This window comes from Microtus oregoni, unplaced genomic scaffold, assembly GCF_018167655.1.
Source record: "Microtus oregoni isolate MIOR12 unplaced genomic scaffold, Mior012 000020F_ref0000438, whole genome shotgun sequence".
NCBI classification, from domain to species: domain Eukaryota; kingdom Metazoa; phylum Chordata; class Mammalia; order Rodentia; family Cricetidae; genus Microtus; species Microtus oregoni.
The window spans coordinates 24,711,964-24,728,559 of NW_024543079.1; the positions used below are offsets into that span (position 1 = coordinate 24,711,964).

At 39.7% G+C, this 16,596-nt stretch overlaps 1 protein-coding gene across 2 annotated transcripts in view; it reads right to left on the reverse strand.

Moving 5' to 3' along the window:
- Nucleotides 1–16,596, reverse strand: part of Pcsk2 (proprotein convertase subtilisin/kexin type 2) — a 227,795-nt gene that overhangs the window by 185,033 nt on the left and 26,166 nt on the right. For both annotated transcript variants that reach the window (XM_041670371.1, XM_041670370.1), the window contains exon 2: nt 14,193–14,297. In XM_041670371.1, the coding sequence (XP_041526305.1) occupies nt 14,193–14,297 (105 nt within the window). The remainder of the gene's footprint in view (nt 1–14,192; nt 14,298–16,596) is intronic.

Genomic DNA, 16,596 nt, shown 5'->3' on the forward strand with positions numbered 1-16,596 from the left:
TATTTTAGGAAGCTTCTATTGAAGTAGGCTTTCTTACCAGCTAGTCTTAAGCTTGACCATTTTAGCAAATGATGAAGTCAAGACTAGCTATAAGATGTCTTGCTGGATATGGGCCCATAGGGCCTTGTAAATTTAAGAGAGGAGTTTGCAAAATAGTGGTCTATAGGTTTATAGTCAGATTTTTTTCTCCCAATACCTTAGTTTCATGATCATGTTGTGTAAGAAACATAGATGGACATGTTAATCTTTCTGCAAATAGAGTTATTGTTGGCCTCAATTTGCAAAGTAGTCTCAATTTCTCTGGATAACTGACTGTGAGCAAGTACAGGTTCTATTATTCTGATTTCAATTACTATCATTAATTTTCAGATCACACATTTCTTATCACAGAGTTGATATTTTGGTATATGATGTTCTCTCTGTGTGTATGTGTGTGTGTGTATGTGTGTAAGAGACAGACTATGTCAACTTTTCTAAACATACCCTCCACATGTTACTATCAGGTTGTAACCTACTCTAAGTGACGACATGTTGTGTAAAAGAGGTTTTCAGGTTGTGCTGTGCTCCATTTTCCAAAGAGTATTTAACTACATTTTGAATGCAAATGAAGAGACAGGATGACTCTACACATCGTTGTGCATATACCCTACACCACCTGTCCATCACCACCCCTGAGTCATGGGCTGGAAGTAAACATAAATAATTCCTAACAGGTGTCACCCTATAAATTTACCAAAGTTAATTGGGATCATATGAACTTATGAACATATTAAAATCATATCAGCAAACTGAGGCCTGAGAACTTACCAAACACACCACACCCTGACACCCTCACCCATAAAGAGAAGACACTTTACACTGGGGTGTTGATGGCTTCCACCAACATGTTATATGACCAGCCGGTGTGTGTTTGAGGTCCCTGGAGCTCAACTCAGTTCTGTTCTCACTGCTTATGGGGCCCACTCAGCTGACTGCCATCTGCCTTATTAGCCATCTAAATCCAGCCCTTCAGGTCTCTGCAGCTTGACTTAAAATCTTTGACTCTGTGATTTGGCTCTGTGGCTGGGTCTCCACTAGCTCTTTTTCTACTCTGTATGCCTTGATCTGCTGTGGCCTTTAAAACCTGTTTGTAGCTCTTCTGTAACCTGGAACACCTGTGTGTGTATGAGATTTTTACTTATTTATTCATTTTTGAGACAGGATCTTACTATATACTCCAGGTTGGTCTCAAATGTGCATTCCTCTGCCTCAGTGAACCGAGCCCTGAGATTGCTGGCATTAACACTACTTCCAGCTAATTTTCAACATAAACTTTTTTAAAATTGAAGATTCCACAAAATAGGAATTTTCCTGAAAAGCTGGCCAAACTGTCAATCACAGCCTTCTGATTTGGGAGGTGGTAGCAGAGGAAGTGGACTGTTGCTTTTTTGCTGACAGCGTGCATTTTCTGTTCAGCAGCCTTCATTCCTGTTCTGTCCACTAAAGAGGCAGTTATTTCCAAACACCACGATAATTATATTTTTACTTTTTTCTGCGTGTGTGTGCATGTGTGTGCATGTGTGTGTGTGTGCCATGAGACCAAAACGCAACTGTAGGAGTTGGTTCTTTCTTCTTACCAGCAGAGTGAAGGAGCAAGGCATCAGGTTTGACTGCATGTACCTTCCCTGGCTGTGCCACCTCACTAGTCCTCAAACATTATTTTTTAGTAGAGGGAACACCATTCCCATTCACCCACCACACCAAATAAAATCTCACACTGAATTCCAATTTATAAAGCTCAGTTGAACAGTTATTTTATTTGAACAAGTGAATGACCTTTATCTCACCATGTAAATTTTCCCCTTGGAGGAGAGATCCATGCCCAGGGCTCTGCTAACCTTGGTTTGAAATGCTATCTAAAAGACAAGGTCCTAGCATGTAAATGGTAGATCTTCCAAGCAGGTTTCAGTGCCAGTCAGAGGAGACTCTGCATTCATCAGTGGGAACAAAAACATGCAAAGGAAGGATCGTGAACTGGTGAGACTATCTGGGGTTCTGTCCCGGCTTTGGCTTCAACCAGTTGGAGAAGCTTCAGAGTTTTAAGGAACCAAAGCCTTAAAGAGCGAAGGGGAGGCTGAGAGACCTCCTGCTCCACAGCAGACGGGAACTGAAGGTGTGCACTAGTGGCACCTGTTTAAAGAAACAACAGCTATTCCAACTGGTGTTAGAAGTAGCATCAAACCCCAGAGCAACCTCGGGTCAGACTTCCTCACGCTCCTTTACCCCCAGATAGACGATTATGTGGGTTTATTTCCTCACAGCTGGCTTTGATTGCTTTGCTCTGCTTTCATTCTCTGATGGGTTTTCTCATGTGGATTTTCTGAGAAGTCCTTACAACTAACACCCATTAAGAAATTCTTTAATACCTGGAGATGGGTCATTCTTCTCTTTCAGGGAATGGAAAATTGTTTTGTCTTACCTATTTTCTCTCAGGCAATATGTTTTTTTTTTAATTGCTAAATGAGACATATTTGCCATAGAGAAGATGGGAAATACAACCTTTTCAATACAGATAATGGCAAGCCAATTAGATAAATTTCAGAAGTGGGGATGTTATTCAGACACAAATATCATTGTCTAGTTGCTGTTTTATTATTTCTGGACCTGGTTTCATTCCCTTGTCCTCTCCTGAACCCATAAGACTTGCATGTACATAGAAATGGCAGGGATTCGATTGCACTCGCTTTAAAATATTCCCTTGATTGGGATTCACAGTATCCAGCCCTTTTACAGACGAAGAACTGATGCCATGGGTTAAAGCAGCTTAGGAACAATAGATGGGAACTCTGAAGACAAAACAAAAACCTTTACAAGGAACCACAAATTCAAGCCTATCTTTTTCATCCAAAGTATTATTTTAGCAATATTTAGTAGTGGGATAGACTTTTATATACTCGTTCATGTTACCAGTGAGGAACATTCAGTTATCTTCAGCTAAATACTGAATAAAATTCATTACATTTGGAACAGTGACCCCAGTGAGAAATTATTTTCTAGTTAGGGTTTTGAATCTTAACAAAGAAATTATTTTAAGAACGTTGTTTTTCTGAAATCCATATGCTGAGGGGTCCATCATTATAAGCTGGGTCTTTGTTTTCCTTAGCTGGAATTTAACACTTTCCCTCTGCTGATTTCCAGCAGAACTTATCTTTCCCTTGGCTTTTTCCTTAAAACTAAAAGGAGCTTCAGGATGTCAATCTCCTCACCACATCAGAGGTTCTTTCTTGGTAACTTTGCCGTGCAGTTATGGAATCAGGTCTTCTGCCTAAGGTATTTCTTTGTTTAACTTGAATTCTCTCTGTGAGAGGGCCTGCACATTCCTCTGTGTTTCTCTCTCTCTCTCTCTCTCTCTCTCTCTCTCTCTCTCTCTCTCTCTCTCTCTCTCTGTGTTGTGCTGTGTTTTGTGTGTAATTGTACATGTGTGTGCAGATATCTGTTTTGGAGTGTGTGTATTGAAATCAGAGGACAACTTTCTCAGAAAGAGTCATTTCTCACATAATATCTGCCTTCCTTTTTGAGACAATCTTTCATTGACCTGGGGTCCACCATCAGACCAGTCTGGCTGTCCAGCAAACTCAGAGATCACTGTGTACCTGCCTCTGCAGTACTCTGAGTATAACTAGGACTTACCATTCTTAGCTGTTTTTCCCACGTGGGTTCTAGGGATGCACCATGGGTCTGCATGCTCACTGTTAAACGCTTAATGACTGGACCATCTTCTTAGCCCTGACTTGAGCTCGGTGCTTATCCTTCTCAAACTTCTCAAATGTGACTCCCTGTCTTACTGTTCACTGTCCAACCAACCATAGCAGTGTCCAGCAGAAATCATGCCACCAATTTTATTTCATAAAATTTATCTATGCACTATGAATTTCAGTATCATTTAGGGATGATTGAAAAATAGATGAGTGAAAAATGAAATGATATTGACATCTTCAATAATAAATAACCATAGGAAAGGCTAGTTTAGTCTTTCAAATGTGGATGCATTAGAAAATACTGACTGGATTGTTCTTATTTAACTTCTGCACCTCTGGCTACGTGGTTTGCCTTGTTGTTATCTCTTCTGCAGGTCCCCAGTCTTCTTCCCTGGGACCCTACATTTTGCCATTTTCTAAGTCTCGTTCTTACTCATCTTCTCTGAGTACATTACTAAAATTTCTCAGGCAATTTCAACTACCATTCTCATGGCATCTAATTCTCCCAGGGGATGCCTCAACTGTGACCTCTCTCCTAGATCCTATGGCCATTTGTTTATGTTGCATCTCTACTCGCGTACCTGAAAGATGTTAACATGCTTAATATAAACTCACATTGCCTACCCATTGCCATTAACCTGCTCCTGGCCCTGTCTTTGTCAGCTGAGTACTATTTCCACTCCGCAGCAAAGCAGGTCACCATCTTTGGAGTCACATTGCGTTCTCTTTCTCTTCTTATCTAACCCATCAACAAAGGCATTGGAAAATTTGAAGACTCCCTCCATAGAATATGCCTACGTTTGCTTGTTTCTCACCAGTGTTACCACTTCTAGAAACTTAAGCTACCCGCCTTTCTCCTCCTAAAGCATTGCAATCAGTTTGCCTTGCTCTTCTATTCCTCTGTGCTACTTGGTCACTTTTTTTTTTTTTTTTTTTTTTTTTTGCCCACAGGCTGAGACACCCATGGACTTACAGAGTTTCTGACCTTACTGGTTAGTACTGCCCAAGATCTTGCCCCATTTCTCCTATCTGATCACATCTCTTCCTTCTTTGGCTCACTGCTTTGCAACCTTCCTACCATTCCTAGAGCACACCTTGCCATTTCTAAAACATACTATGTGTCTCTGGACGCCAGGTCTTTTCTTCTTGCTTGTTCTTCTCCCTGGACCCTCTATCTCCTGATATACACATAAATCACCTCTTACCACCTCCGACTCTATTTTAAATGTAACCTTACCATGATACCTAGCCCCATATGTCTTTTATAGGTAGGAGCACCCCTCCCATGGTGTGCTCCCTTCCTCCTGCTCTACTTGATTCATCCTTATAATACTTGGTCTTTTTTTTTTTTCACCAGTCATGGAGTTTTATGCTTTTCCCTTTCTTCCTCATTAGTACTCAAGCTTTGTGGGAGGAGGGCTTTATTGTATCCACTGTTGTATCTTGGGACCCGAACAGTGCCCAGCACCTATGTAGGGTTCAGTAAATAGGTGCTTCTTTAGCAAGCATCCAGATAAAGGAGTTACATGGAGAGTTTAATAAGCATACACAAAATGCTCATTTTTAGAGCATGTAATAGGGGTATTTTTAGGTGTATGAAGACATTTCTTTTTGTGTTTTGGGGACAGACACGGAGAGAACTTGTTAAGGCAAGACAGGAGAAATTTCCTCTCCATTCACTTATGCTTTCTCTTGGGAAATCCTAAAAGTTGACTAGCTCATCTCTGGAAGTCCATTTTGTGATTTAGAAGGGTGATGCATGTGGCTCATGCTTACTAATGCACCCCTGTAACCCCAGCACGTGGGAAGCTGAGGCAGAAAGGTAGAGTTTGAGGCTATGCTGGGCCACACAGTGAGTTTGAGGCTAGTTTAAGCTCTATATTATACACCCTTAGATTCCTCCCAGTGAAACTTGCAGCTGCCGAGAGCTGTCTGAATTTTCTCACAGCATCCCCAGAGTGCTCCTGCCCCTTCTCTATGAAGGATAACAGCAAGAATAGCAGCTATCATTTGAAAATGTGCTCACGTCTAGGGAAATAACCAGTCTCACTCACTGGCAGCTTTCCTCTGCCTCTTTGGAGCTGTAGTAAATACTTCTCCCCAGCTCCCCACAAATAGTTAATTATAGTATCAATAGCAGCAGAGCACTGAGGCAGGAAGCCAGGCACATCTGCAATGCCCAGAGGAGAGACTGGAAGTCGCTCCCTGTTGCAAGATAAAAACAGTGGATTTAGGCAGAAGAGCCTTTCCCACCAATGTGGGCACATACGTAGGCACCTAACTTTGATTCCCCCCACCCTCCCATCGTGTTCATCTCTGGATGCTGCCAAGTCACCCTAAAAACACGTCACTTATAAACACCTGCTGGACTCTTGACACCGTGTCTAGGAAATGGATTTGGCTGCCAGATGGGAGGCGAAACCAGGAGCTGCTCCGCTTGAATCTCACAGCTTCAGCATTCGGGCTCAAAATGTGGTCAAGGTCATTAGCCACGGATTCAGGTTTTCCCCCTGAGTTTACAGTGAACTCTGGAGGAGACTGGTAGGGTGAGGTGAGGAGCTGAGACGAGTAGGGACAGCTTGACTCTGTAAGGCATGCTACTTTTGAGCAAAAGAGACCTTTCTTTGTGAGCTCATCAGACCTAGATCATTTCAAGGGCATTATTAGCCTCCCCTGATTTATCCCATGTGAAAATGAAGTGGATGGAACTGGGATAGAATAGGAAATCATAGACTGCACTGGGTCTGAACATGTTTCCTAAAGGGCAGGTGGGTGTTGGCTGTGTTTCTGAACACCAGGCTTATTTGCACAACATTTCTTCTGAGTCCAGCGTGAGCTTCTTCCCCTTTCAGAAGACAATTTGAGCTCATTGGGCACACCAGCTCTGGTGGGCACTGTGGTGCATTCCCAGGTCACTTTGCAGAGCCACCCACATCCCCAGCTGCTGAGGATGGTCCACACTTTGCCTTTGACTCTACATTGCCTTTGGCAGCAGAACGTGAGTCTCTAAGATGCTTTAAGGAATACCAATCATCTGGTCAACACCAGAGCACACAAGCCTGCTTCCTTATCACAAGTTAAGATCCTCTGAAAGGACATGGCTGCCTTCAGATCTGTAGGATTGATGGAGGTAGCTTGTTACTGGCACATTCCAAGGTCAGTGTCTCCCTCTGTTGACCACTACCCGCCCCATTCCCCAAGAAAACTGTACATGACTCTACTTCTCAGAACATGTTTCTAGGAAATCCAAGTGACGATACCATCTTTGTTTACTTTTTCATCGAGAAATCACACCTCAGGGATTGAATTCTAAAACATGTAAAGTGGAAATTATGCATAGTTAAAATTAACTTTGAAAATTCCTTGGGGGAAGTTAGACATAAATATTGAGACAATATTCTGCAAGTGTGGAAGTTTGGAACCTGGTCATGTCCCATTGCTCCCATAGCAGATGAAGTCAGTTTGTATTCAGGAAATATTTTGTATCTAAAGTATTATCTTCAAATGCTGCAATCTCTCTTCCAGAAACAGTGAGAGTCACTAGGAACTGAGGCCAGCTTCATGCTTAGCTATCTCATTGTTCAGTTTCTGGCCATGGTAGGGCACAGAATAACCCAGCAGCGGAGTGAGCCAAGAACCTGCCCTTATCAGTTCCTTCTTCCTTTTCCCATTTCTACATAGCTCAGTCTATTCACTTAACCTAAATTATATAAGACTATGGTATATATTAATATTTTAATGCTATTGCAGTTCCTAAACATTTCTTTGAGCAGAATCTCAAGACAGGAAGCCTCACCATTTTAGAAGCAATACTATGAGGGAAAATAGTCCATTTGTAAAAACATTCTTTTAAATAGACACTACACTACACTACACTACACTACACTACACTACACTACACTATACTATGCTCAATGCTGAGCCTGAGAGACTATTACACATTCTATGTGATATTAAGGAGAGAGACCTTGAATTTTGTTAGCCGTCCCCTGGAAGAAAGATTGGCCAGCACAAAAGTTGGAAAGGAGACTTTCTTTGGTGGTATTGTTTCTGTTTGAATTGAAATGAGATGGTGTTTCCTCCTTTCTCCCGTTTTTAATTCAAGTAATAAAAATTTTCATCAATATAATTCCAAGGAATGATTGTGGCTGGACCACAGTGCCTTCCAATGACTTGTCCTTATTTAAAAAATTGATGATAAACTCAATGTCTTTGAAAAGAATTGGGAGCTAATAGTTTAGCTGTTGTGACAAAATTTTATGTAGCTGCTGTGGGAAGGAGGCACATGAATGTCTTGGCTTGCTTTGAATAATGAGGTTCCAACATGTTTTGTTCAGAAGGTGTGTGAATTATGGCTGAATTGCTATATCATGGCTCTGCTATTTTCATGGGCTCCTTCATAGCTCACTTTACTTTTCTGATCCGAGTCTACACATAGCTGATAAGATCTTCACTAATTAAGGTTAAATCACTGCATTCAATTAATCACCAGTACTTTAGTGCATCAAGTCAGGAAAGAAGTTGCAGCAATTACAAGGTATTCTCAGTTTTTGTCAGTCACCCAAGTGTCAATTGTGACTATGAACCCATCTTTAAAAACAATATTAATTATCCTATTGTTTAAATCACATGAACAAAGAAAGTCTGGTCTTTCTATTAGCTCAGACTTTTACAAGCAAATCACATGAATCATGGCTGGCTTATTTCAAAGACCAGGCATACTCTCTCTTGCTTCCGAGATAAGACTGTGAATGTTTGAAGCGATTCTATCATCAATAGAAACAAACTTTTATGCATTATTAGGATACCAGAATAATGTCACAAACATGTTCAAAATCAGATCGTTAAAAAAGAAGGCTCAGATCATGTGACTGGATGCTAGCCATATGGAAGAGGAAGAATCTAGGAAATTGCCCTATCCATTTCTCGTGACATGAGAAACAGGGGATGTTTTTAATGGACTGGCAGACTGTACTTTCCTCCCTTCTCCTTTCTTCTCCCTCTTTCCTTCCCTCCCGCTCTCTTTTTTTCTCTCTCCTTTTCTGAAGATCCGGTCCAAGGCTTCATATATTGGGCTAAATGTTCTAATGCTGTGCTCCATTTCTAGTCCTTTCTAGAAGTTTCTCAAGTATAAAACTGAAACAGGTCTAAAATCTAAAAATGAGTTTTGGGGATTAATAGTATGATCTAGTAGATTGCTTAGAAAATAAAATAAACATTGTAATCTTAAGCCAAATATAACTTCTTTCAATAAATAAAGCACAGATTGTTTCTTTATCAAACCACTTGGCTTCCATTCAATGAGTGTCTTTTGCTCATAAAGGAGTGTGAGTTCCCCATGCGTTTCAGTTATATTTTTCTTTAAAAATCTATGTACAAGCTAGATAGAGAGATCTGTGAAACAAGCATCATCTTAAAGAAATCGATTCTCCAACAGTTCAAGGTCTTGCAGAATTTATGCGACTTTGATACGTTAACTGGGAACCACAATTACGTTTGACTTTGAGATTTACTGACGCTGCTCTAAAGAAGTTAGACAAATCTCAGGAAGGTTTGAAAATGGCACAGTTCATTAGTTTCTTTTTGAACAAGGTATTGAAAATGCATTTTTATTTTCATTGTTTCATCTCAGAGTTTGATTTATCACATCTTCAAATCCTGTTCACTACCTAAACTTCCCATATGCGTATGTCCATGGTTGTGCCATGATTATCAATATGCTTAGGAATACACTATACAATATTTTAGAAAATAAAAATGGTTCATCATGTGAGTTGTTAGGGATAAGCTTGGAAGAAATGAAATAACAACTGTCCTCCTTTACCCCTGATATGAATGCATCAAATGACTCACTAGGTAGAAGACAATATTTCTGTTACCTAGATATGTATTTTAGAATAATGGTAAAAAATAATTAGGGAAGGATTTTTATGATTTAAAACGAAGTTGATTATCATTCATTTATTCAGCCATTACTTATGGAAGGTCTACTGTATATTCAGATACACACTACATAAAGACATCAAAGAGACAAACAACACACAAGTTTAGTCATGATACTCAATAGTATGCCAATAATTTGACAGAAGAAAAAACTGGAAGAAGTTATATACATGTTTGCATATTAATGGTGTATTATAGGTGGCATGTTAGAGCCCCTTCTTAGCATTTTTATCTAGTTTTCACTCATGTTAAGTGGAGAGGCATTGTTGAAATTTCTATTCTACAGACAAACCAAGCACAGAGAGAAACCTGCTGCACTCATCCATCTTTATCCTATCAACTGCTTGTCCTTCTCATGTACTTTTGGGTATGGTAATGGATCCTGGCTTCTTAGGCCAAACAGCTGCCTAGATGAATGCAGCCCCAAGAGCTCATAGTAACTCCACCCATCTTTTGCTTGCTTGCAGTCCCTTGGGCTTTATGCTACCATTTACAGGTCACAAACAGGGAGTAAAGGGGCCATGAAGGATGGAGCTGAGGTGACATGCACAGATGGAATTATTTGGTACAGGATGGGACTTCTTAACTTTTTCAACTCATGATCATTTTGTATTCAAGATTTCTTTTTACACGAGTCTGAGTATCAAGAAACATAAAATAGTTATACAAACCCAATATTTAATGATAACAAATCATAAAGACATTTATTTTAAGATAGTTTTTCTGGTACACCTATAATTTTAGCATTTAGTAAACATGAGGGCAAATTTGCATATTGAGCATGGATATTTGCATATTTAGATATATTTGTTTCTGCTTACAGTATTAAATCTTGGCTAAATATTTGATTAAGCATTTTAAATGTTTCTCAGAGTTGATAGATGCTTTTATTTTTTAATTGGCCTCTTTTCATAAACACGTAGTACAAAATAGTGTTTTAGTCTATTAGAGAAATTGTTGGAAATTCTGCCTCAACCAAAATTCATTCAATATTTTTTTTGAAACTCAAGTCATCAGCTCAAACAGCAATTTTTGAAATCAAATATTATAATACAATGCAATCTAATGCTATACTAATTTGATACATGCTGAGGAATGCTGGTAGGAAAATACTGAAAGTCTTTGATTTCCATCATTACACCATTGTATTTCTGTATGAGAAGAAAATTTTGTGTATAGCCAAACACAGCATTTCATAACAGGAAATGTGCTTGAATTTGAGCTGAGGTGTGGTGGTCTGAATGGAACTGGACTCCACAATCTGCCTGTGTATGCTTAGTAACCCTGTCTTAGTCAGGGTTATTATTGCTGGATAAAAACCATGACCAAAACAACTCAGGGAGCAAAGGGTTTATTTCACTGGAACTTCCAGTGAAGTCAGGGAAACAAATCAAACTGGGAAGGAACCTGAAGGCAGGAGCTGAGGCAGCCCCATCTTATAGAGACATATTATCAGTTGAGGTTCCCTCCTCTCTGATGACTCTAGCTTGTGTCAGCTGGTATAAAACTAGCTCGCACAAATTCTGAAGCTGGCATACCCCCAAGCCACACGTCCTTGCATTACTCCCAAACTATACATGCACACATTTTTATTTAAGGTTTATAAAGCCTGAGCATGCATTTTCACATTGCAGCTTTTGCGATGCTCACTGATGATTTTTGTTTAAGAACAGTGTCTGACAATCCTGACCTCTGCAGATTCCTAACATTGTGGGACCATAAGAATATCACACAGAAAAGATCTAAGCCTTAATGTAATGTTTTGAAATGAAGCAGTTATAAGAAGACTTTTATTTTTCAAAAAAACAAAGATGAACTTTTTTTTTACATTAAAGATTTATAAGAACTTCATGCTCTATTTATTTTCCTAAAATGGATTCATGATTGACAGCATTCAGGTTATTTAATCTTGACTAGTTTCCCAGATGACTTCTGTGGGATTTTATGGGTAGGGTAGATGTTTACTTCTACTAGGTGCCGGTAGTTGGCTTCTAGGACACTTAAAATGCATGACGAAAGGGAGCAGATGCCCCTGCTAGTGATCATGGGTACTGTTTTAAGAAGAAAGAAAAATAAATAGAATTATCAAGATGTGAACTCCTTCTTTATTATCAACCCATCTCATTATCTTCCCTCTTGTAAACATCACATGACACCAAGAATCACCATGCTAGAGAACATTTCAAATGAAATAATCTCAGCTTAGTGGCCTCACATAATCTCCCCGATCCAAACAATGGCCTTGCAGACATCTTGCTCTTCAGTTCTGCTTTCAGCCAGCCTGGACTTAAAAGCCTCTTTCTGTTTGGGCCTCATTCCTTTTATGTGTTTTTGAGTACGTAGGAGTCAATGCCTTTGAACTACTGAAGGAGAGAAACTAACAGGGCTTCTGTATCATTATATAAGTGAAAGGAAACTGATTGGCCATCATAGGCAAGATTGGGCATAGTTGACATGAGTACATTATGAGTTTCATAATGTATCTGGGTGATCTTTGCCCAGTGGTACTCACATTGGATTAAAAAATGATATCAATAAGATCCCTTCCAACATGCCCAAAGGTGTCCCTGGGCTGTTAGTTACTAAAGCCAAGGACAAGGCTTTGAAAGAGAGCTCTTCCCTTGAGTCATGGTGGTGAGGTACACAACAGACTTGGCATTAGACACTTGGTTATTATTGCAAAGGCAATGAATGATAAAATGGCTTCTCTGAATCAAAATTTCCCCCAGGCCACATGGAAAGACCTGTGTTAAGGAGTAAAACAAAATTACCTGTGGCCTATTATCTGGTGACTTGCTTGGAAGCCTTTACTTTCTAGTTAAAGCCCCAATTAAAACTGATGAAATGTTGATCAGTTTCAGAAGAATAAATTCCCAGGTCTACTTACTAAAGAGGAGGGGTCTTTACCAATCCCTAACTCAAACATCTTACCCGCTTACTGTAGATGCCTCAAGAGTCATAAGAGGTTGCACTGCCTTCAAAGCAGAGACTGAAACTTGACCTTAGTGGTACACTGCCTTTAAGAACTCGCCTAAGAGAAACTGGGATATCTCCAATGGGCTGAGTGTATGGTACATGAGGTAGTTGGAGATTCGAGGAGGAAGAAGGCCGTGATGGCTAAAGTTCCTGTTCTGAAGAGAAGAAGTACGAACACTGGAGAGAACTCCTCTTGGCTAAGATCTTACATGTGGTTGGGAAAACAAACTTTACCATTCTGAGGGAGTTGAAAATAAGATCTGGAGTCCAAGAGTGAAATAAAAATCAGAGGTAAAAGATGGAGATCGTAAACATTAAAAAGACAGCTGAGTTCTCCTTGTAGCAGATGGAGATTCATAACTGTCATAAAGCAGAGAATGACTGATCACGGGGTGGACACACCTGCTGTACAATCCCTGAACTCAAGACTCAGAGAACATCAGGAAAGAAGGGGGCAGGAAGATTATATGAGTCAAAGGACCAGGGAGTCTTCTGTGAGACTGTATCTCCTAGAAATTCCATGGAAGATGTACCCATGAAATCTTAACAATATGGTTGCTTAAGCAAGACCTGAACAAAGACAGCACTGATAGACATCCAAATATGGAGGACGTTCATGGTGTTGAACATCTAGACATAGACCTACAGGCAACTTAGGACTACTGAAAGAGAGAGAACAAATTTCCCCCAGAAATTCATAGTGGGTTATCCAATACCAAGTGGTCATTCATAAAATTATATATATATATATATATATATATATATATATATAATTTTATATGTGAGACACTAAGTGGACTCACTCACCAGGTTGTATTTATATTTAAGTTTTTATAAAAATATAGCAATAATTAAAAAAGAGAGGTTATGGAATTTGAGAAGGAGCAAAGGGGAAGGAACAGATTGAAGGCAGGAAAGGGAAGGGGAAAATTTTATAACTATATTTTAATTAAAATATTACTAAATTAAACAAAAAAGATGATGAGGAGTGAGGATCAGATAGGCCAGTAGAAGAAGATACAAGGGAAGAAAGCCGACTGAGGTCTTCAGCCACAGCCATGCATGGATGCTGAGACACCTAGGGCCTGTGGAGAGCTGAACGTCATCTACTGGTCTGCATACTGTTCTTTTCATAATAGGAAACACAGAAACCTTTTCAAAGCACGAATTTGCCACCAGCAACCTTCCATAAGCAACTCAGTAAACCACTGTGTGTCTTTCCATCACCACAGGCCAAAACATGGTTCTAGGCAATCTGCAATCTCCATGTAATAATAAGAAAATAAGAAGAAAAGGGAACGAAGCCCCTGAGTGCCTTCCCCATTCCTATCCTTAGGAATAACCTAGGGTTATTTATTGTGCACTAAACAGGAGCAGCGAATCCATGGTGTCTTCCAACGATCCATTGCTTCTATCAAAACAGACAAAACTCCAGCATTTCAACATCCCCCGCCTGCCCTCAGTATCCCTGTATCCACCAGGTGAGTTCTGGTGTGGCGGTAGAGATTAAGACGCAGGTTTTTGGGCAAAACTCACCCTGGGGTCTCTCTCCAGCTGCTGCTTGTGGTGTAGGCTGCGTCTTCTTTTGGCCTTTGCAAGGCCATTGTGATAAAAGTGATACAGGCCTTCTGCAAAGGGGAGCTGTGGAAAGCCAAGCAGACAGGAGGGTAGTTAGTTTCTGGATTGGCATAATGATATGTACACAAAGCAGGAACTGTGTGAGGACACAGCTCAGATCTCTTGTTAGACTCCAAACCTCCGTGCTCGTGCTTTCCTTCCTGCATATCTGGTACCTATTTCTTCCTCTTTCTTCAAATGCTTTTTTTATTCTCCCAAGTTGTAGCTTTTACAACCCTGTCTTTACACTCACACACACACTGAATTCTCCAACCTCCTCTTCCAGAAAGTGCTTATACAGCACATAGTACCCAGATGCCCCAGGGCTGTGCTGTGTCTAAGTACTCTTACAGACCAATTACCTAATCTCTCTTGGGGTTTCCCTGTGTCTCTTTGGTACCTCTCATCTGGTTGGGAACAGTGTGGTCCCTTAAATAGGACAAGTGCCTGCTGGGTGCCAGGGAAGGCTTCACACTGCTTTCTTACATTCCAAGGGCACCTGGAATTAAGTGTGAGTGCCAAGACCAGAGAAGAAGCCACAGCAAGGAGAGCTTGTCTTTCTTTACGAGTTACAGAAGCTCTAGCATGCACTGCCTTTTGGTCTATGGCCCCAGGCAACTTGAGGAAAGAGCCCTGAGAGAAAAGCTTGAACTCCTGAATGTTGCCCATGTTTGTTATCATCTAACAAGAGGCTCTTGGGCAAGTTACCTCCTTCTAGGACCCTCTCTCTTTTTCTCCTTTGCATATATATATATATATATATATATATATATATATATATATATATATCTCCAAGGTTTCAAATCTCTGTTACTCTTTCACATGCCTTCATAGTGATGAAAATATGTTGCTTGTAGTACTTATTCTGAACAGTTAATTTAACCAAATGCTTCACAATTAAGAAAATAATGGGCATATGTCCATTTTTATTGGAGAGAAGACACATGGTTAGCATGAGATTTTTAAAGGGGTTCCTGAATTAAAGTGTTCCACCATTCAAAACATTTGATGGCAAACTATAGGTGTGTGTTCCAATCAAGTGCTTAGAAGGAAAGGGAAGAGGAGGTGAATGCTTTGAAAGAAGCTTTTCAAAATTAATTGAGGTTTATTAAGAACTTTCACATCAAGTAGGGACTCAGTGTGGCACAAATATTTCTTAATTAACTATCATCATTATAAAAGGAGAATATAGTAGATTTAGAAAACTAAGGAAAACACAAATAGACAAAAGAACTATATTTTTTTTAAAAAAATCACCTTTTCTTTATTAGTAGTATTTGGCTTAATGGACATAATGGGCAATCTTTTTCCTTTTCTTTTCTAAGTCAATCCACTGTCAGGAGAAAACTATTATTTTCATAAATATATGAGTTAATTTTGCTCACATATATTGTAACTATTAGGCATTATTATATAAAATAGTTTTTCATCTACCCCTCACATGTTATTACACACTCTACTTTTACCTCTCTGTTGGTAGCTGTTGCTATGACACAAGAGATACCATAATGTATTTAGACTTTCCATTGCTGATGTATTCTTAGACATTTATTCCTCTCTTTCTTGTTTAATAATTGAAGACGCTGCTATGTTTGGGGACAGCTAGACCTTCAAGAATGATGAGTTGAGGAGCTTGAAGAATCACTTTCACAGAAGCACTGGAAACAATTGCCAAGCAACCATTTCAGAATTCGGAAAATTAACAGGAAGCTTGAAGCCTCCTGAGGAACATTTAATCAAGCAAGACAGTACTCTGCCAATAATATTAACCAAAGACTTGTGGGGTTTATAACATGTCCCGTTTGCCCACTGATGCCAAATTCTATGGTTTCTTTGAAAGCAGATGGCTTCAAAGTCATCTCAGCCACCACAGTATGTGTGTAAAATAGCAACTTAACAGACACAGGGGGATGTGCCCAAGATGGGAGTCATTCAAGAAGCCCCATTCCCAGATAACAGGAAGATATCCAGAAAGTCCTATTTATAGAGCTAAAGTTTGTTATATGACTCCAACATTATTCACGGAGAAAGGTTTTATATTTGGAGCATTTGTTGAAGGTAGTTTGTGGCAATTACCTAACACCACAGCTTCTTAAACTAGGAACTGTGGTCAATGAATAACTGGCCCGAAAACTGCAGAGAAAAATATGGAGAGAGACATATTCACAGAGGTTTTGCCAGTCACGATGCTTGTAGAGACTTAGAAGGTGACACATACGAGAGAATTGTTCGGGTAACTAGAAAATACCCAAAACGATCTCCAATGTTCACTTCTGACTGATCTTGAAACTCTATGGAAATAGAAGTTGAAGGTCAAAAACAG